We start from the raw sequence: 20,824 nt of genomic DNA on the forward strand, positions 1-20,824 counted from the left end.
GTGCTCCTACTTTTCTAAAGGGTAACAATATTTTTAAAACCGCGCATTTTAAAGATACTAACAATTTATTTCCGTTAATAGATTTCTGCCGGGAATTACAAACGGGTCACCTGTTTCATAGCATACAATACCCAATTACAAACCCCTCTCTTGGTTATGATCCTATTGACATTTATCCCTTGTAAGGTCACATGCTTCATAAGATCAACTTTCGACGATTGCCCCACTCTGGGTGGCGTCACTCTACCCCTCGCGTCCTGGCCGGTGACCAAACTTGTCGCGATACTTCTGGACTTTTACGTAGCCAGCTTTGGCATCAACGTTGCATGCGCCATTATGTCGACCCTGTTTTACGTGGGGAGTTACTATTTGAAAAACTTTGTGGATCGGTAAATGAGCTTATTAATTTTTGCACTTTCTTTAATACAATCTCCACTCGAAAACCTTAATAGCAAAACATAGAAAAAACTCAATACGAGACGTCCATATATTACGTCCTAAAAATGAGATGTTTAGACCCTGTCTCACCAGCTACCAGTCTTACCCATGTTAAGCTTAACCTGCAGAAAGCTGTCGAGCAAAACGACCCACCCATCATTTTTATGACGAAATAAACACACATGCCGACGATTCTTTGGAAAATGTACAAAGACTATCCATGATTTCCAGGATCCTCAAGAAATCTTCGTCCACATCGAGCAGCACGTTGCGCCACAGCTTTTCCGAATACTACCAAATCCTTCTCCTCGAAAGGATTGTCAACAATTATCAGGCATCCCCCATTTTACCACTGATTCTCCTAAATATGAACGGAATGTCGACACTTTGCCTCTTTGGTGCGATGGGACTTCACGCCAGTCTGGATTACGGGACCCTCTTCCTGCTCGCACATATCGGGTTGGACTGCGCCATCCTGGCGCAAATCATGATGTACAAGCACGTGGGGGACGTTAATGGGAAGTCGAGAGAGGTACTGGACTCGTGGGGAAAGAACCAGGTGATTCTAAGGGATCAATACCTGCTCCGCGTGACACGTTCCTTCCGTGCTATCCGGATCTTGATTGGCACCTCGGGAAATTACATTGAAGTTACGACAGCCCTGGTCATTTTCGATTTTACGCTTGGAAATGTGGTCAGCTTGTTGATGGCGACGTAAACGAGTGGCAAAATCGTGTGAAACAAATGAGTACTACGGTCGAGGAATTATGATTATGCTAATGTCTGCATAAATAAGGCATGTAAACCTGGGCTTAATTTTAATTCCTGTATAATAGTTTGCACAACATGTGAAACAGTGTATTATTTCGGATTATTTTAATAAAATCTAAAAATCAGTGCATCAATGTCTAATCTTAATAATAAGTATTTAGGTAGTTGCTTTTGTCTATCATTTCACCTTCAGCATTCTGATGACTTCAAGCTCCACTGTGGACGAATTTCAGGACATCTCGATCCTCCGAATTAGTTAGTAAGTAATCAAATCAAAATTTGATTTGATTATCAAATTACGCAAGGGTAAATAAAATACAAATCATTGATACGTTCAGGAAATATGTGAAGATAATTGGTGTCTTACATACATTGTTTGGTCAATCTGGTCTAGAGATTGAATACATTATCTGGTTTTAACCCTCCTTAAACATTTGTGTATCTGCAGATCGGCTTGGATAAAAGTACACACTTAATAATTCTGGCTCAACTACGTGAGAATTTTATTGTTGACATCATAGATTTATGTATTTATTTACGTATAATTTATTTATGTGCGTATTTATCTATTTATACATGAATTAATGCAACTTGAGGAGCTCTAGTACTGTTTTATCCTAGACTAACTTGCAGAAACTTAAGGTCGTGCTGCCATTCGTCCTTCACTGATCAGGAGCAGATTAAGGGTCTGGTTCAAGCAGAAGTTCTGAATCACTAGCGGAGTCCCGTTGTCGATAAAGTTCGAGCCAAATTTGATCTTGAGCACGCCACACGCTCTGATCTCTCTCGCCAGATGGGATTTCTTCCCGCCAAATTGGACCGTTCGTTTCACATGGGTTTGAAGTAGTTTCGTCGATGAGCTGTTCACCCAGGAAGCCAGCGTGTACACGAAAACGTTCACCACAATGGCGTCCACCATGATGAGGGGAAAGATGAGAAAGCCTGGCATCGGTATTTGCGCATGCAGCTTGACACAGACGTATTGACAGATGATTTGCAAGTTCGGGGTGCACAGCACCATCGAGGGGACAATTCGCACCATGAGAAATCCATTCATATATTTTTCCAAGATTTGAATACTCCGGTAGAGTTGGAGGCAAGCGTGATTTTGAACGACTGTTACAGCCTTTCGGATTCGACTATTACAAAAAAATCGTTTAGTAAAATTTTATTTTCTCTCAGTAAGTACTCAGGATGGAATGTTCACGTGAAAAACGATTTGCTTAAGTTACTCTAAATATAAGATCGTATGGTGTTATGGTGTGAACATTGAACGGAGAGTACGTTTTTGCATGAAAAGCTTATGATCGGCAATACTCTTCTTTCAATATTCGCACCATAAGCTCGTACAGAGAATTTTTTTTGTTTGCCGTCACCGCTTAATTAAAGCTTCAAGCTTGAGTTTAACCGAGATAATTTTTAGCGTGAGATGTGTAAAAAGTGACAAAATATCAAAATTAAGACCACTACACCCTCACATTCAAACTAAGGCGTTTGTTATGGTTGTTAAGGTGGAATGATCTGAATATCTGCCAGTGAAAATTGAGCAAGATACATTAGCGTGGAAAACTGCTAATTTTTTTCCGGAATAAGCTTTTTAAATGAAGATTTTAAATGGAAGCAAATTGCAATTTCCTGTGAAACCCAGAGTCCTGAGTACTAGGCTTAAATTCATAATTTCTAAAAATGTAACCTTTCCAGCAACTGAAAAAAGTTGAGCAGCGCGACAATCCCTGCAAGCTTCGAACAAGACGACGAAGATTTCTCGTCCTGGGGGCGCCCACGAGATGGCGGAGCAACTGGGCGAGAACGAGAGCAGAAATGGAGGCATGCATGGGTCCACCATGAGTAGAAAGCATACCGCGAAAGGAGCCGCCATCACGGTGAATTCGGTCGAGTAGAGAAAGATGAACATCAATTTTGCAGCGATCGACGTTCGGATACTTTCTCCTTCTATGTATAATTTATCAAATTTAAGAAACTTTGTGCAAAAATATTCCGATGAAGGTATATTTACGTTTATTCATGTGAAACTTAAAAATACATAGGCAAAATTTTGTATATTTAGCATCGAAACAATTTATGCAGTCACTGGTAATTAGTAAAATTCGTTGATTTCGTGAAATAATTTTTCAAACTTTTTCAAATTAAAGATTCGCCCTTGATATGGGTAAAATTATGAAAATTTAGAAGCTAATCCTTATTCTAAATGTGTATAAAAGTTTGAAAAATAAGCAAAATTTACAAATTTTACTATGTTACAAGGGCCTGCGTAAATTTCTTCAATGGAGTGATTGCGATTTAAGAGTGTTTGCACTAATCGACTACATAGCATCGTGTTTACGCTAATTTTAAAGTTTCCATGAAATTTTGAGTTTACAAAACCTTCAATCGCGATTTCCGTAATATTCGCATTAAAGCTACATACGTCAACTCCGGAAATTTGTAACTAGCCAGAAAACTTTACTTCTATTTCGCAACCTTACTTTTGATTTATTCCAAAACCTCTAATACATACCTTGCAATAAATCCCGCTCAAAGTTGATGATCGAATTAATCATTTGAATCGGAGCAATGTCCAGTCCCACATTCCACCCGAGCGAGGTCAACACCGAGTAACACATCAAGAACGGGACGCCCTGCAACCTTTTGAGCATCGGCATGCCACCAAAGAAGAAATTGTACAGAAGGACGAGCAAGTACGTCAGCGTTATAAGTGACTGCATTTGACTGACTCGTACCCTTTTGTGGCCCTTCATGCCGATAAGTTTCCCAGATTTGGCGTCATACTCGAACGGAGCGCTTGCAATGAGGCGAGAGAATTTTAAATGGCGAATTACCAGGGGGAAAAATTGGGTGGAATACATATCGGAATAGGCGGGTTTTGTGTATGTCCACTTTTCTGGAATAGAGCTGGACGAATATTGCGAAGTTTACGTGGTTAAGTAGTAAATAAATGGGCAGGTATTACAATTAACATTGGAATGTCAGAAGATGTTTATTAGCTCACCCTGCGTAGCATGAGAGCTATTGAATTCCTCCTGTCCGTCCGTCTGTCTGTCCGTCTGTCTGTTAACGACCTTTTTGAATCAATTGATGCTAATTAATAATCCCCTTGACCATTATAGAATAAATTAGGCGCACCATTGGTATCGAACAATCCGTGGCGCAAATGGTGCGAATTAATTGTGCAAATGGATTGAGAAAGCACTACAATTTTGGATTAAGTAGCACCGTTCGTATTGAACAGTTGGTTATCCAAGCTGATGCGAAACAATTGGATGAGCATCAATTGATACTCACTAGAATGGATCAGGTCCATTTTTTCATAAATTAATAGCACCGTTGGTATCTGACAATCGGAAACACCAAATGATGCGAAAGAATTGGGGGCTTTGATGCATAACGCACGAATAGTGCATACTACTCGGCGGATTTTATTTGACAATTCTGACATAAATTTTTCAAAATTATCGGTGATCGTTGGTAGGTAATTCTGCACCAGTGATGCACAATTTTTGGACTTTCCTCGATGCATAATAATTATTGATCTATGTTGTTTAATATTTCTGCACCATTGGTGCAATGTTGCATAAACATTATTGCTCTACTTTGTTGGATTTTTCTGCACCATTGGTGCATAATTGCCAAAAACTAATGTGTCTATTTTGTTGCATTTTTGTGCACCTTTGGGGCAAGTTACAACCAAATCATTATTACAGGGTGAGCTACTTCTAACGTTACTACAGTTTGCCCCATTTCTTCTGTACCATTAGTGCAATTATATATGAATAGCATGGTTCTATTTTATCCGATTTTTCTGTACCATTGGTGATCGTCAAACGTACTTTTCACTTCAAATTACTTGCATGGTTTTACACAACACCAACTGGGTTTCGGCTCTCTATAAGCCCAAGACAGGTCGCTACTCCCGTTCATCAGGTAACCAGCCAGGTTACGACCCAGTGCGATTTCTATTTATGAACCCATGACATCTTACATCGCATCTGGGCCCTGGTAATGTCAACATTACCAGACCATTTGAAATGATAATTTTATTTCTATTTATGAACCCCCTTACCACTCGCCATTAGATGCCACTACCTGTCCCAGTCAGTATCTCATTTGGGAAATAATTTCCTTGTACTTAACTCCGACCAGGAGTGCACTCAAATGAGACACTATTAATGACTTGGGACACCCTAATCTCGATGACTTCATTGCAAAAATGCAATAAAATACACCTACCTTTTTTAAACGAACTTGGGTAACTTTGAACCTTGATGTATCGTTTGAATCTGAAAAAATCAATTAGTGAACCAATCAAATAACTTGGATATTCCGATTGAACCAAAAAGATGAAGATCTGAAAATTGAATAAACTTAGATTAAATACATATATGACCCTAAAATTATATAAGGGCTGGCAGTGGCATACAGGGAGAGGTAATGCAAATAATTTTATTGTCGTTTTCAGTGATTATGATAATGATGCATATTTTTATGAGCTAGTTCTGGTAATGTGTATTCCAACATTATCAGGGCAGCGTGATGATGGTAGAATGCCATGTATGAATCAAGTTTTGTTTACCATTTTTGTGACCTTTCGTGAAGCTAGTTTTGGTTAGTATCATTGTATGAGCCATGTGCCCTGGTAATGTGTATTTCAACATTATCAGGACAGCTTGATGATTGTATGCACTGTATGAATCAAGGTTTATAAGAGATGCATATTAACTACGTGTTATGACAATGGTGACTTTACGAGAGGTTAGATAGTTTTGAAGGTGGAATTATGTAGATTTGTATAAGAAAATATAGCTATCGCCAACGCAGTCCGTCGAAACATAAACATTGTTATCATCATAGATTATCCAATCATTTTCACGTCTATAATTAACAACATAATGTCCTGAGTTTAAGGAATTGCCCAAATGACTAACTATAAGTGTCAAGGCGTAAACATTATCCGAGCCAGGTAACGTAAGAACATCTGATGCATACGACTTCTCCGTAATTTTTGTACCTTGATTTGAAAAAATTTTCAGATTAACCACTAACGTTCTTGGCGCCAATATCAGGTTAGATTTGAAATTAACCAATCCTGAGAACTTACAGTTCTCACAGAGATATTCCTGCTGCCCGGTGAAATGATTATTAACGCACTCTTGTAAATTTTGCGTTGACCTTCCGATGGATAGGGAAGTACACGATTCATTTCTCGTTCCTTTACTTTTACAAGTGCACGTAACCTCAGTTTCTATAGTGGAAATATATTCCTCTAGAGATAAACCAGAGTTGCGTAAGTTCTGCAGGAGGTCAAGGAGAAATAGATGGGGGTCATCTTGCATTCTAATTGAGTATGATGGCATGCATTCAACTAACTCCAGCCTGGTGCTTCTAAGGTGGCTAAGTGAAACTGGGGTGACTAATGCGTGAAAGAATCCTATTAGACAACGAGATAGACGATCTTCATTACATTTCAGAAATGCTTGAATGGAAGGAGATTCATAGATTACGTGAAGAATTGTGCTAATGTAGCATGTATTTCCTAAATTTGGAATTCCGAGATGAATTGAAGGGGTTGGTTCGGAAATTACAATGTCTACAAATAAAGCTTCGTTCTCTATGTCCATTTCCGACTCCTCGGGTTCGTCGCCTATGTCATTTTCGCTTACATATACCTCCATTAATTCGGTGTGGCAATCTTCTAATTTCACATGTGAAGGCAATATATCTACATCATTTGGCCAAGTCACACAAATTGGTTTATGATAGCTAAAATAGCTTTCGTAGAACCAAGCTGAAACGCCATTCACATTAGAAAGACATGCATCTATCGATGTATTCCCATCCGTACTACTTTCTAAAGGAGTTATTAATCTGAAACCCATTGAAGAAAAAATCTGCCTCATTTGACATCCATCTTGGGTTAGAAAATTCAGGTTGAAGTCGCCGAAAACAATCATTGGAGAGCCTTTTGTGCTAGTTAAAAGATTTCTGATGTCCTGTAGAAAACTCATCGTCCTATATTGAGGACTACGGTATAACATGCAAATTCTTACACCGTTTTGAATCCATCGAACTATTTGCAAATGTTTAGTGACACTTAAATTTCGATGTGAGTATTGAAAATCTGATATGCTCGCAGAGAATGAGTCACTTCTAAACACCAGTGTTCCAATAGATGACTGCATAGACGGTGAATCTATTCGATGCAAAAGTGTAAATCCAGGCAGTTCTACCATATCTGAAATCAATGTCCGAGTTTCACAAAAGCATTGCATATCAGCTTCCATGTAGTTTCTATCAGCAACAATATCGTCATAGTGTGCTCGGAAAGACTGAATGTTGTGGAATACGAGTTTATTGGGATCATCTAGGTCTGGTAAATATCTGAGTGAATATGGGAATGATAATTTTCGCAACCTGGAAAGCTCTAATGCTACAGGATGCCTTAAAGTATCGATTGCACGTGGAGCATTGAAAGTACCGCCAATAAATAATCCTGATAACGAAGGTGCCCGACTCATAGCTACATATATCGCATCCCTTCTCAATCCTCGAGTTGGAATATTGGCAACTGTGTTTGGGATAGACAGACTCTGTGATTTATGGATGGAAATAGCATTAGCAGCAACCAGGGGAATTTGACGGCGAACAATTTGCATTCCTTGATAGTGCCCAAAACTATTTAATGCCTTGGTTTCCGAGAAGATCGGGGTCCAATGCAGCGGAATTTCTAATTGTTTGAGTAATCCTAAGTTATTTGCCCTTGCCAGTTGTCCTACCAATTTCTCCGAGAATTCCATAAATACAATCTTAACAGCTTTCTATGTCTGATTTGCCGGACCATAGCTACAAAAATTTAAATTAAATGATGCATTTCTAGAATTTATTTCCTAATATCCATTTTTATACACAAGTCTATAAAAATGAGTGTGAACAATTTAAAACTAGTCCAGTTGATAAGTATCTGCGATAACCACCTCACATCATTGAATTGTAAGTAATTTGGAGACAAGTCGTCACCTGACGGAGATACTCTGTACTGCTCTATTTTCGGGTAAGGATTACTTAGACGTTTCATCACCGATGAGAAATAAGCCACAAACGCATGTACTAAACTCACGTTACGTCGTATTTTTTCAAAACTTGAATATTTTTATCTGACCGTATGATTTTTTTGCATGAAAGTATTGCATTTTTGAAATGGCGACGTCACACATGTTTGATATACGAGTTGTTGGCTTATTTCCCATTGGTGACAAAACGTCTCCGTAATCGTTACCCAAATATAGTACCTCCGTCGGGTGACGATTTGTCCCCAAATAATTTAAAGCGTATTTATATTCGATAAAAACTGATAAATCGAATTTTCTCCAGGGCTCGCAAAGTCTGGAGAAAATCCCCCCGATGGCGTCTCCTAAAGCTTGGAATGTCTTGGCAGAATATTATAAAAATTTGAAGGGATGATAATATTTTTTAAGCAGATTGAAAACTTTAATTAAATTTCTACTGTTTTACCTGATAATTTTAGTATATATGTAAATGACGAAATAAATTCCTTTGACACTTATAGTTAGTCATTTGGGCAATTCCTTAAACTCAGGAAATTATGTTGTTAATTATAGACGTGAAAATGATTGGATAATCTATGATGATAACAATGTTTATGTTTCGACGGACTGCGTTGGCGATAGCTATATTTTCTTATACAAATCTACATAATTCCACCTTCAAAACTATCTAACCTCTCGTAAAGTCACCATTGTCATAACACGTAGTTAATATGCATCTCTTATAAACCTTGATTCATACAGTGCATACAATCATCAAGCTGTCCTGATAATGTTGAAATACACATTACCAGGGCACATGGCTCATACAATGATACTAACCAAAACTAGCTTCACGAAAGGTCACAAAAATGGTAAACAAAACTTGATTCATACATGGCATTCTACCATCATCACGCTGCCCTGATAATGTTGGAATACACATTACCAGAACTAGCTCATAAAAATATGCATCATTATCATAATCACTGAAAACGACAATAAAATTATTTGCATTACCTCTCCCTGTATGCCACTGCCAGCCCTTATATAATTTTAGGGTCATATATGTATTTAATCTAAGTTTATTCAATTTTCAGATCTTCATCTTTTTGGTTCAATCGGAATATCCAAGTTATTTGATTGGTTCACTAATTGATTTTTTCAGATTCAAACGATACATCAAGGTTCAAAGGTACCCAAGTTCGTTTAAAAAAGGTAGGTGTATTTTATTGCATTTTTGCAATGAAGTCATCGAGATTAGGGTGTCCCAAGTCATTAATAGTGTCTCATTTGAGTGCACTCCTGGTCGGAGTTAAGTACAAGGAAATTATTTCCCAAATGAGATACTGACTGGGACAGGTAGTGGCATCTAATGGCGAGTGGTAAGGGGGTTCATAAATAGAAATAAAATTATCATTTCAAATGGTCTGGTAATGTTGACATTACCAGGGCCCAGATGCGATGTAAGATGTCATGGGTTCATAAATAGAAATCGCACTGGGTCGTAACCTGGCTGGTTACCTGATGAACGGGAGTAGCGACCTGTCTTGGGCTTATAGAGAGCCGAAACCCAGTTGGTGTTGTGTAAAACCATGCAAGTAATTTGAAGTGAAAAGTACGTTTGACGATCACCAATGGTACAGAAAAATCGGATAAAATAGAACCATGCTATTCATATATAATTGCACTAATGGTACAGAAGAAATGGGGCAAACTGTAGTAACGTTAGAAGTAGCTCACCCTGTAATAATGATTTGGTTGTAACTTGCCCCAAAGGTGCACAAAAATGCAACAAAATAGACACATTAGTTTTTGGCAATTATGCACCAATGGTGCAGAAAAATCCAACAAAGTAGAGCAATAATGTTTATGCAACGTTGCACCAATGGTGCAGAAATATTAAACAACATAGATCAATAATTATTATGCATCGAGGAAAGTCCAAAAATTGTGCATCACTGGTGCAGAATTACCTACCAACGATCACCAATAATTTTGAAAAATTTATGTCAGAATTGTCAAATAAAATCCGCCGAGTAGTATGCACTATTCGTGCGTTATGCATCAAAGCCCCCAATTCTTTCGCATCATTTGGTGTTTCCGATTGTCAGATACCAACGGTGCTATTAATTTATGAAAAAATTAATAGCATTAATAATTAATAGCATTAATAATAGCATTAATAATTAACATTAATAGCATAAAATTAATTAGCATCAATTGATGCAAAAAACTCGTGAACACACAGACAGACGGACGGACGGACAAGAGGAATTCAATAGCTCTCGTGCTACGCAGGGCGAGCTAATAATGTCAACATTTTAAAGAGTTAGTGCAGTATCGATTTTATATTAAGTTACCGCAAAAAAATCCAGAGTAACCTTTACCCTTAATAAAGCATTACTTCGGATTAGCTTAGTATATGTACATATTTCTCTTCATATAAAATTGAAAATGAGCTTGCTTCACAAAAGTGTAATGCCATTTTTAAGAGTGAAATTTACTGAGTCGGTGTAAATTAATTCACCTTTTAAGAAGTTTCAGGTAGTCAAGAATCGCGATAATTCCAGCAAAGAGAATGTAATAAACCCATGTCGACGCAGTGCTGAGGAGTTGCAGGGCCACCCATGCTTCAAAGAGAGGAACCAGAATTTCCGGTCTTATCGAAGTCCACGAGATATCCTTACAGCTTGGGGAGAACGAGAGCAGAAAAGGTGGCGTGCAGGGCTGCACCATGAGCAGAAGGAGTACCGCGAAGGGAAACGCGAGGACCGTGAATTCCAACGCGTGCAGGAAAACATACATCGCCTTGGCTTCGAATGACGTCGAGGTGGTTTCCCCGTCTAAAAATCAAAATCATACCTGTTCAAAAAAATATTGTCATTCAAAAGTCAATCATCCCGACTTACATAGGAATGAAGATTTTCATTCACATTCACTCATTTTAAGTCTAACTCATATCATTTCAGGTCATTCATTTCCCACCATGTATTTATGTACATATTAAGCATAAAGTGAAAATGGAACGAAGTGAGAAATCCTGCCATTCACGGTCATTCATCTGAAATAAACCGTTGTAACGTTAGAAGTAGCTCACCCTGTTATAATGAGTTGTATATGTAACTTTGCGCCAAAGGTGCAGAATTAGCCGACAAAAAAGATTCATAATTTTCATATAATTTTGCACCAATGGTACAGAATAAGCGGGGAATAACAAAAATTTGATAAAATTTTGCACCATTGGTGCGGCCGAAATGCGTAAAATTGAGATACAATTTTGACACGATTTCGAGGTTAAGAGATGTCTGCCCCGACTAACAAGAACTTTCAGATGATCTTAATCATTGGTGCGGAATACATCGATTCCCCCAATTATTTCGCACCATTTTGCGATACTATTTGTTTCACAATAATGGTGCTACTAATTGCCCAAAAAATGGGCATGGTCCTATTTAATTAGCATCAATTGATGCAAAAAGGTCGTTAACACACAGACAGACAGACAGACGGACAAGAGGAATTCAATAGCTCTCATGCTACGCAGGGTGAGCTAATAACAGAATCTTTCACTCATTTTCATTCAAATCGTAGGAAATTCATTTTCACTCATTATCAAATGAATTGAAGTGAACAGTCATACCGGTTTTTAAAAAAATTTTCAATAAAAATAAGTCAGTTCAACATCTTGAAAATTTTCAATGACACTTCATCCGGGTTCATACTCGCTTCATGTGTTAAGAACTAAGTAAAAAAAATGAAAAAAGTGAGACATCCAGTCATTCATCTGAATTTTTCGCCAATTTTCATTCAAATTACAAGAAATTCATTTTCACTCAATATCCTTCCATAAATATTATCAGTTATAATATATCAAGGTTTCACCTACACGTCAGTTAAATAATCTTATTTACATACATATTCAGTTTGAAGAAATACTTGAGAAAATTATCTTAAGAAGTTTGTTGAATGAGTGTGTTGGTGACGGGCAGAAGTTTACAACATCGATAGGAAAGACAAATTGATCAAATTTACATATTTCATTTAAACTTAATTCTCATTCACTATGTATCACAATCAGTTAACTCAATGAACGTGAACAGGTTTGAGTATAAATATGTACATCAGTCGACTTTATAGGACCTTTTCCCCATGAAATTCCACAGCATAATTTTTGAAGTTTTGAACTTGGGTTTTTGAGTCGCAGCACCGTTTTTAACTCAGATTAGATAGCTTGACTAAAATCGTGCATGCCATATTTACAAAATATTTGTAAACATGACCTAATGCTTTTAACCAGAACAACAACACGTTCCAGTTTCCTGGTTTAGTCAGCAATACTGTGCCTGTTATGCCTAATGTTTCCTAAAGTTGTCAAAACCTAATTCAAAAGTTAAACCAGGTAAGAATTCGGTTTTTGACCCACCTCATATTCAAAATCTTTTAGAAAACTTGACCGGTACAAAACAGTAAAATTTTGTGCTGGCTAATTTGAATATAAATTGGCCAAGTTTATTGTTACTCTTCTTCGGCGAAATGCCCTCTACTCTCTTAAAAATATGGTATGCTCAGGCATCCATTGATTTCTCAATACTAAACTTGATATCGCCTGGTATTAAAAATATACCGGTCTATAAAAATTTCCGGCAATGCGGCTAAACTTTAATATGTTCTTAAATAGACGGTATTATTTATCAAAATCAATAAGGTCAATCATGAATACCAGTTGGCTATGATTATTTTAATACTGGATTTCTAAGAGTTATTTCGGAATACAATATGTAAATATACATTTTTTCTAGTTTCCAGATCAAGAAAGTTAATTTGTATCCTCAATTTTTTTCAGATTTAAAGAGTGCCCGCATATTGTAAGTGTCAAGGTTCCCACTGTTGGTTCAAGCAGTTAACAGTTAATTTTGCATATATAAAAAGCATCAAAATTGACAAATTGCATAAGCTTTCTAAAACCGAAAACAGAATTTGATTATCTCTTTCCGTTAGAAAATGATAGCACAAAATGTAGAGGAGGTGGAAAAATTAGTTTGCCACTCGTGTGAAAAAGTGTTTCTCGAATTGGAAAAGGGCTCATGACCGCATCATTCTTGAAGGCATGCCCCGGAAAAAATTAGTCACACACTAGACATATCTAAGGATCGTAAAAATTCAAAATCTAAAATTTCCCCGGGTCAACCTGTTCGTCTGAAGACCATTATACTGACTAGAAACGTGAAAAAATCTTTTAGAGGCAACCCCAACATACCAGTGACGGCTGCACCCAGACAACTAAATATTTCAAAAACCTAACTCCGCAAAATCAAAGCCAGTAAGATGGGCTGCAAAACGTACAATATTAAAACCGCGTCAAAATACAAAGAAGATGAAATAGCTGGAGCTAAAACAAATTTTCCAAATTTTTTTTAGAAAATGTTGAAATCGACTCCAAGAATTTTCACGTCGTGGATGATTAAAACTACTGTCCCCTTGACCTCGAAGCATCAATCGTGTAAAGTCCTACTCATGTAGAAGTAAAAATGGCGTTCGTTCGAAATATAAATTCAAAGCCAAGCAAAATGTCCAATGAAGTAAATAATCTGGCTGGCGATCGACCCAAATAGGAGCGTCTCAGATCCATTCGCTTCCACCAAGGATATGAACTTTGAACTTTAGTTGAAAGCTTGTATCATCAAGACATTGACCCCCTCTGTCATAGACAACCATGTTTTATTCTGGACGAACATGGCTACGTGTCACAATAACAAAATAGTGACAGGGTCCCTTCGAGGAAAAAACTTGATTTTGACGAGAAAAAAGAAAACGCTCCAGAAGTATCCCAGTGTCGACCCATTGAAAGATTTTGGCGATAAATGAAGAAATATTACTCTTATGAAAAAAGGACACCAAATTTTTTGAAAGCATTTGGGCGGGTTATGGAGATAACCGTCATAGAAGTTAGTAAAATGAGTGGAAAACCGGTGATGAGAGGTGTGCGACAAATTCTTCTTTCGACCGGCATGGAAGATGTATTTTGACCATTGAATCACTGAAAAACTTCGGTATACTCATCATTAGTATAGCATAAAAGTTTAATTACATTTGATTCACGCATTCAATTTTGCTGGTGTAAAACGTCCTGACACTTACAATATGCGGGCACTCTTTATTATCCATTCTGTGACGAAGTGAGGAAGGGCTTCCAGGGGTATAAAGCGTTTTTTTCTAAAATGAGGAAATTCGATAGAAATCGGGCTGAAAGTAAAAAAACTTGTGAATCGAGTTTTTCAAAACTAAAAAAACGTCGCCCAACGTGACTCGAACATGACGTGGCAACACTTCAAAACGGAAGTATGTCAAAAAACGAAAATCTGCGTTTATATTTCGAACTATTAGAATGACAAAATGCGAAATTCAAACAACATTCGAGGCCACCACTCGTTATAGCCAACCCCAAAAAATTTGAAGCCGTAAAAAAATTCTTCACCACGAATCCTTCCAGATCAAGTCCTACGGAAGCTAGGGAACTGAAAATTTCAAAAAGCTTGTTGTGCAGCATTTCAGTTAGTCAACTGGGGAATACAGAAAAAATCAAACCAAGCCTGGGAAAAAATGTTCAGGACCAGAAAACCAGGGTGCAAAAAAGTTGCAAAAAAACCAGTCGACAAATGTCATGAAAAATTTTCATCGTTTGTGACGAGACCTACGTCGACCCTGATCCCTTAAAGACTTCGAAAAGCACATTTTTTCACTCTGGCAACCCAGTGAATGTAGATTATCAACGGAAGTTGTACATGATATCTAAATTCCCTTCAAAACTCCAAGCAAGGCTTACATTGAGACAAATGGGCTTAAAATAGAAAACCCTCCAACGTCCCTATTTGCAAGAAATCGAAAAGATTTGGTTTTGTGGAATAGAAGGTACTCTGGCCTTCGCTACAAGGCCAAAAATCTGGAAAAATTCGAACGTTAATGGCGAAGAATCATAAGGACATTTTGAATTTCGAGTGAAAATCGCAAATTTGAGGGTTGTTGCGGAAAATCTGATTGGTGACTAAGAATGAACAAAGAGAAATCCTTCGAAACAAAAACTGACATGTCTGGTTCCTACCAACAATTTACGAAAGGCTTTGTAAATATCTACTAAGCAGGTCGAAATGCACAGGTCATTGAGCGCGGTTCCACTTAAGAGAATATGGATCATATGTGCATTAAAGAAGGTACTTAATTTAGGTAGGAAATTTAATTTAAAAAATTGCATACTTAACAGTTTTTTACACCTCACAGGAAGAAATTTCTTAAAATACTTGTTTCCAAAGATTTGATTTTATTACCTTGTCAACGTAGCATTGCATGCGAATTTTGAATTTAAGTTTTTGTCACAGCTTTCCCTGCTTCCATTTATCCAAACGACGATTTTGAAACATGTTCATCTCCGTGCGTTTAGTAAAAAATAAAGATTTCATTTCATTTATAAATCGATAATTTTTAGGTTCACAAAGTTTGGAGCTTAGAATTTTGATTTTGCGGAATGTAACTATTCAGCACTTGGACAACAAGTGCTGAACAGCGGGTTCAATTTTCCTAAATTTTCAAATTCGAATTTCAAATTCAAATTTAATTTTTTTCGGTTTATTTTGTACTCAATTGTTAATTTTAGCCTACTTTTAGCTCGAGTGACGTAACGCAGGACGTTGACCCCCCTCCCCCCTCGTCACATCTCGTAACACAACTCTCAGACCCCTCCCCCCCCTCTCGCGTTACATAATTTATGAACGGTCCCTGTGTTGTTTTGTCAATTTTTCGAGTTGAGATAATGGCATACTTGTGTGTTTTTTAATCATTAAGTTATTTGTGGTTTGTAAATATTTCAACGTTTTAGCTAAAAAAGGTTAAAATTTATTACCGGTTATATGTATTAAGACATTTCTGAATTTTAAAATCTTAAACTCCTACCATATTAAGATAAAGTAAATTAAGACATTTTTACTGGACGATTTAAGATAATCTCAGGGCTCATTAAATTTTACCCTAAAATTAGTCTCGTCAAAATCGGAAATAAACATCTAAAGGCTTCTGATTCTGAGAAGATCGTACAATAATTGGGACGTACGAATAATTGATATAAAAATAATTTTGACATAAATATCTACTTGTTCTTGGGTAAACTGAATTTGAATTTGAAGTTAAAAATCGTAGCATTAAATAAGTCAAATACTGTCATTTTGATAATTTTTTTGGTGCCCACGTCTGAAAATATCCTAGCCCCGCCACTGTTTAACCTTCATACATTCGCAACTATTCCAACGGAGGTTCCGTTAAATTTTGGAGCAGTGTTTCGAGGTGCGTCCACCAATCGTGTTGCTAGATGATCCAGCTTGTCTAGACCACTTTTCCCTTCAAAGTAAGTAGCTATGTATCTGTATTCCAGCAGTCACAACGTAATTCGACCATCCCCAACATAAAATTACAAAACATTTTTGAATGGCCCTACGTCAATAGTACCTATTTACATAAGACGGTTTTTGAACTCTCACCTGACCGACATCATGCCTTAACTTACATCAAGCTACGTTACACAATATTTATAAACAGGACCCATTGTTACCAACCAGGAAGCCAACCACACGCTCCAATTTCCTGGTTCAGTCATCAATCCAGTGCGGTTTATGTCCCATCTTTTCCAAAGTTGCTCAAAACGTACCAAATAATCGTAGCAGGTAAGAACTGATTTCATACTACCACCCCCGACACTACCCCCATTGTTCCTAAAAAGTAAATTTGTGTACTTATTACTTACTTATTACTCTTATTGAAATTTGAATGGTTGTAATTAATTTAGCAATTAATTTTTATACATTTTAAACTGGCTTGCAGATCGTGGCAGTTTATAATATCTCGGAAGCATCTATTTGGCTATCTTCGGAACTATGCACTCGAGCCCAAGAGTGGCGTTTATTATTCCACTTTTTATAGTCCATTGTTGGAGTTGGAATCTTGATGTTCCGGAACACTACGGCCCCATTTCTGAAGCCGTGATTGTGCTTGGTCGTGTCTGGTAAGACCCACGCGCAGCTCTAAATAAATTCCCACATCCACCAAACCATGGTCTGTCGATCGACCATCTAAGAAATGATGCATGACGAACCAATTGTTTATCTACGGTCCAGATGGGCCATACACCGTTACCACCTATGGATCTCGTACATATGCATACATACATGTAGGCTGTCCTGGAACCGTTCATACATGTTTTTTTCTATTTCTGCAGGTCGAGAAAGGATGAATTAACCCTGATACTCGCCGGCGACAACGGTGCATTTGTTTCTTCTCTTTTGCCCTCTGGAAAGCTCTGGATCCATAACGCGGATGGCAACAGAATTGAAGATGCATTCGAGAAAATCAATTACCCTGTACTCATTAAGGACGCAGTAACTGGCCAAGCCTTCTATAATTGTCCTGCCTTTGCAGTTCAGCGATCATCAGAAGATGACTTTGTTGCAGATTATTTTATGAACAAGATGATAAAGTCGGTTGGTAGCGTCAAATTTCTCGTCCCACTGGGAATAGAATTTATGATGCCCGGCGGAAATCGAGGCGAGTTTTTACTTACGCTTCAGGGGATTTCAAATTTGATACCCGACTTGGACAAATTTTTTGACTCAATCATACTCGTCCCGACGAGAGCACATAGCACTCGGAGCGAGGCAGAAATTTACACCAAGATCCAACTTTTTTTATCAGAGGTGGAGGGCTTTCTAAAAACTGAAATCCACGAACAAAGTCAGCCACAGATTCGCGAGGAAATGACAAGATTTCTTAACCTAACAAGCAATTTCTGTCGACCGGATAGGGTTGTTATTTTCAGGGAGCCGAATAAGAAAGGGCTAGTCAGTGCCAACAGAATTATACAGGGAAGCAGGAAAAAAACATGGGCAATTCTGGAAAACACACCGTTCGTTACTCTTCAACCTGGGGATTTCACTACTACGGCCATTCTAAAATCGGATGGCGAAGCCAAGAAGGTAAGATTCTTCCATTCTGTTTACTGTTTACTGTTTACTGGAGTTTATTAAAATGTCGCAAATCATCAGAAAAAATCTGCTTTTCAGATCAAGACACATACAATAATGAATTCATCTAAACTACACTAATAACTACAACAAATCATGGTTGCACATCTTGGTCACAATTCTGACCAGTGACAAAGTCACGTGCTTTTGATTGAAACAAACCATAAGACATATTACGTAATTCCCAGTCCTTCGGTAACGTATTCCAAATACGGTATCTTCTATACGTCAACGAGCGTTTAAAAGCTTGTGTCCTATGAATAGGCGCACACATATTAGGTCGGTTATAACTAATAGATCTCTCGGAAAAGGTTAACTTATCGAGTTTATAAAGTTTATACGCATTCTTAAGTAATACATAATTAGACCTTTCCTCAACAGTAAGTAAATTATTATCTGTTCTGAATTTTTTAACATCAATTCCTTTTTTAACCTTAATAAGTGAACGCTTTCTTGTAGAGTATGATTTCGCAAGCTTCTGATTTTTGTTATGTAAGCATATTTATTTAGCAGGGGAACACGCTAACATGTTAACGAAAGATCTCGATGCCCGTCGTATATGTATGTGTGTGATAATTCCATGTGAAGAAACAGCGCTTTTTAGGCACGGCCCATTTACGCTCGTCACACCTCATTCAAGCGATGCGCAACCCTAGCTAGTCATAAAGCATCATGAAACATCTAATTCTGCTCCGATTCTCATATTTAGGTTACTCCATGAGTTATGGTAATGGACCTGATGTGAAAAATCGATTTTTTTGAAATCCTTCAAGTATGTGTTAGAGGATCTTAAAATATGGATAAAAATCATTCTTCCCGAATTTTTACGGTTTAAATAGGGCTGATAGGAGGGGGTGTGGCTTCCCTGGAGATACCACCTTTACGCAGCCGCTATTGCACGTAGGGACTTCACATCAACCTACAATGGGCAGATACAATTGCTGGTCTTAAATTCCCTCATTTTGTGTTACCGATGGTTAGATGCCAACCGTGCTATTAATTTTTTCAAAAATGGACCTGGTCGATTGTAATTAGCATCAATTGATGCTCACCCCATTGTTTCGCATCAGTGGGGATAACCGATTGTTCTATACGAACGGTGCTACTTATTCTAAAATTGTAGTCCTCCCTCGATAGAATTTCCCAAATGATTCGCACCATTTGCGTCAACGATTGTTTGATACCAGTGGTGCTATAAATTTCCTTGGCGACATAAAAAATTTCTCTAGCAACATAACAAAATTTCCTTAGCAACACAAACAAATTTCCGTAGCAACATAACGAAATTTCTTTAGCAACATTAAAAAAATTCCTTGGCAACATAAAAAAATTTAATTAGCAACATAAAAAAATCTTTAGCGACATTAAAAAATTCCTGAGCAACCTAAAAAAATTCCTTAGTGACAGAATTTGAAATATGGCCTGTCTTTAAGACGGGTATAATTTTACGGTTATCTTAACAATTAAATCGTTATGAATATCGATAAAGAATTTCACTTGGCTTTAAAGTAAAGCTTGGAGATACAATACATCTTCGCATTTTGGTTGCGAAAATACAAAAATCAAAATACACAAAAATAAAAAGTTGATGGGATTTTCAGAACCCTTCCAGTTTTCAACTTATTGCCCAATGACACAAATACTTTATGCCCAGAAATATTTTTGAGAAGATAAACCCATTTTTTAACTTAAAAATTCAGTTTATGGACTTGGGCCAATTTTATGTACATACATCTATCATTTTAGATTCGCATTTTTATACACGTAGTTGAATTAGATCCAAGTGCCCTACCCTTGGAGAACTTCCAGACAGGGTCATTTCTCCATTATTGACAAACTCGAAAGTTTAGGCTATTGGATTTTTGCCGGGATTGTTCGTTTGTAAATTATGTAAAATGTTGCTGTTAATTTTGTAGATGCTGGAGGCGATAGTTGAACAAATGAAATCGATCATAAAAACGCAACTCGTCTCTCTAGAAGAAATTGTAAACCTGTCCCAAGCCTCGCGGGACTTTCTGAGGGCAGCAAAATTGTTGAGAAATATGCTACAAGTGCTGCAAGAAACTAAACAAAGATGCTGAAGGCTGGAAAATGGACCGAACTGGGTAAACTATTGAGAGGATCATTCATCAAAATTAAGATATATTTGCCATTGTCTCTAACAGAGGATATGAATAAATATCAAGAGTTCCTAAATCATGTGCAAAGTTACACGATCAGTCTACTAAAACTACTAAAATGGTCTAATTCCCTGGCCCTATTTGCGCCCATGAAATCATGAAATGATGAAGGAGTAAACGTAGTGAAGTAGATGAAAAACTGTCACCTGATTCACTCATTCATCTCCGGGCAAGAAGGATGAAGGAATTTAGGGCAGATAATTATATTGCGTGCTGAAGTCAGTGTGGCAATGTTAATAAAATTACGTCTCATATTGCTCCAGTCTAGCCTCAAATAGCCACAGGCCAGTCTCATATTGGTCATTAGAGAGCG

The 20,824-nt window shown here is 37.5% G+C and overlaps 1 protein-coding gene across 1 annotated transcript; it reads left to right on the forward strand.

The window, feature by feature from the left end:
* Window positions 1–17,188: 17,188 nt before the first annotated feature.
* LOC118437127 lies at window positions 17,189–20,446 on the forward strand. The gene is made up of 3 exons (XM_035855927.1): window positions 17,189–17,316; window positions 17,530–18,283; window positions 20,248–20,446. The coding sequence occupies exons 1-3, from the start codon at window positions 17,189–17,191 to the stop codon at window positions 20,410–20,412; spliced, it is 1,047 nt and encodes a 348-aa protein (XP_035711820.1). The 3' UTR covers window positions 20,413–20,446.
* The last annotated feature ends 378 nt before the right edge of the window (window positions 20,447–20,824 follow it).

This window comes from Folsomia candida, unplaced genomic scaffold, assembly GCF_002217175.1.
Source record: "Folsomia candida strain VU population unplaced genomic scaffold, ASM221717v1 Fcan01_Sc012, whole genome shotgun sequence".
Classification (NCBI taxonomy): domain Eukaryota; kingdom Metazoa; phylum Arthropoda; class Collembola; order Entomobryomorpha; family Isotomidae; genus Folsomia; species Folsomia candida.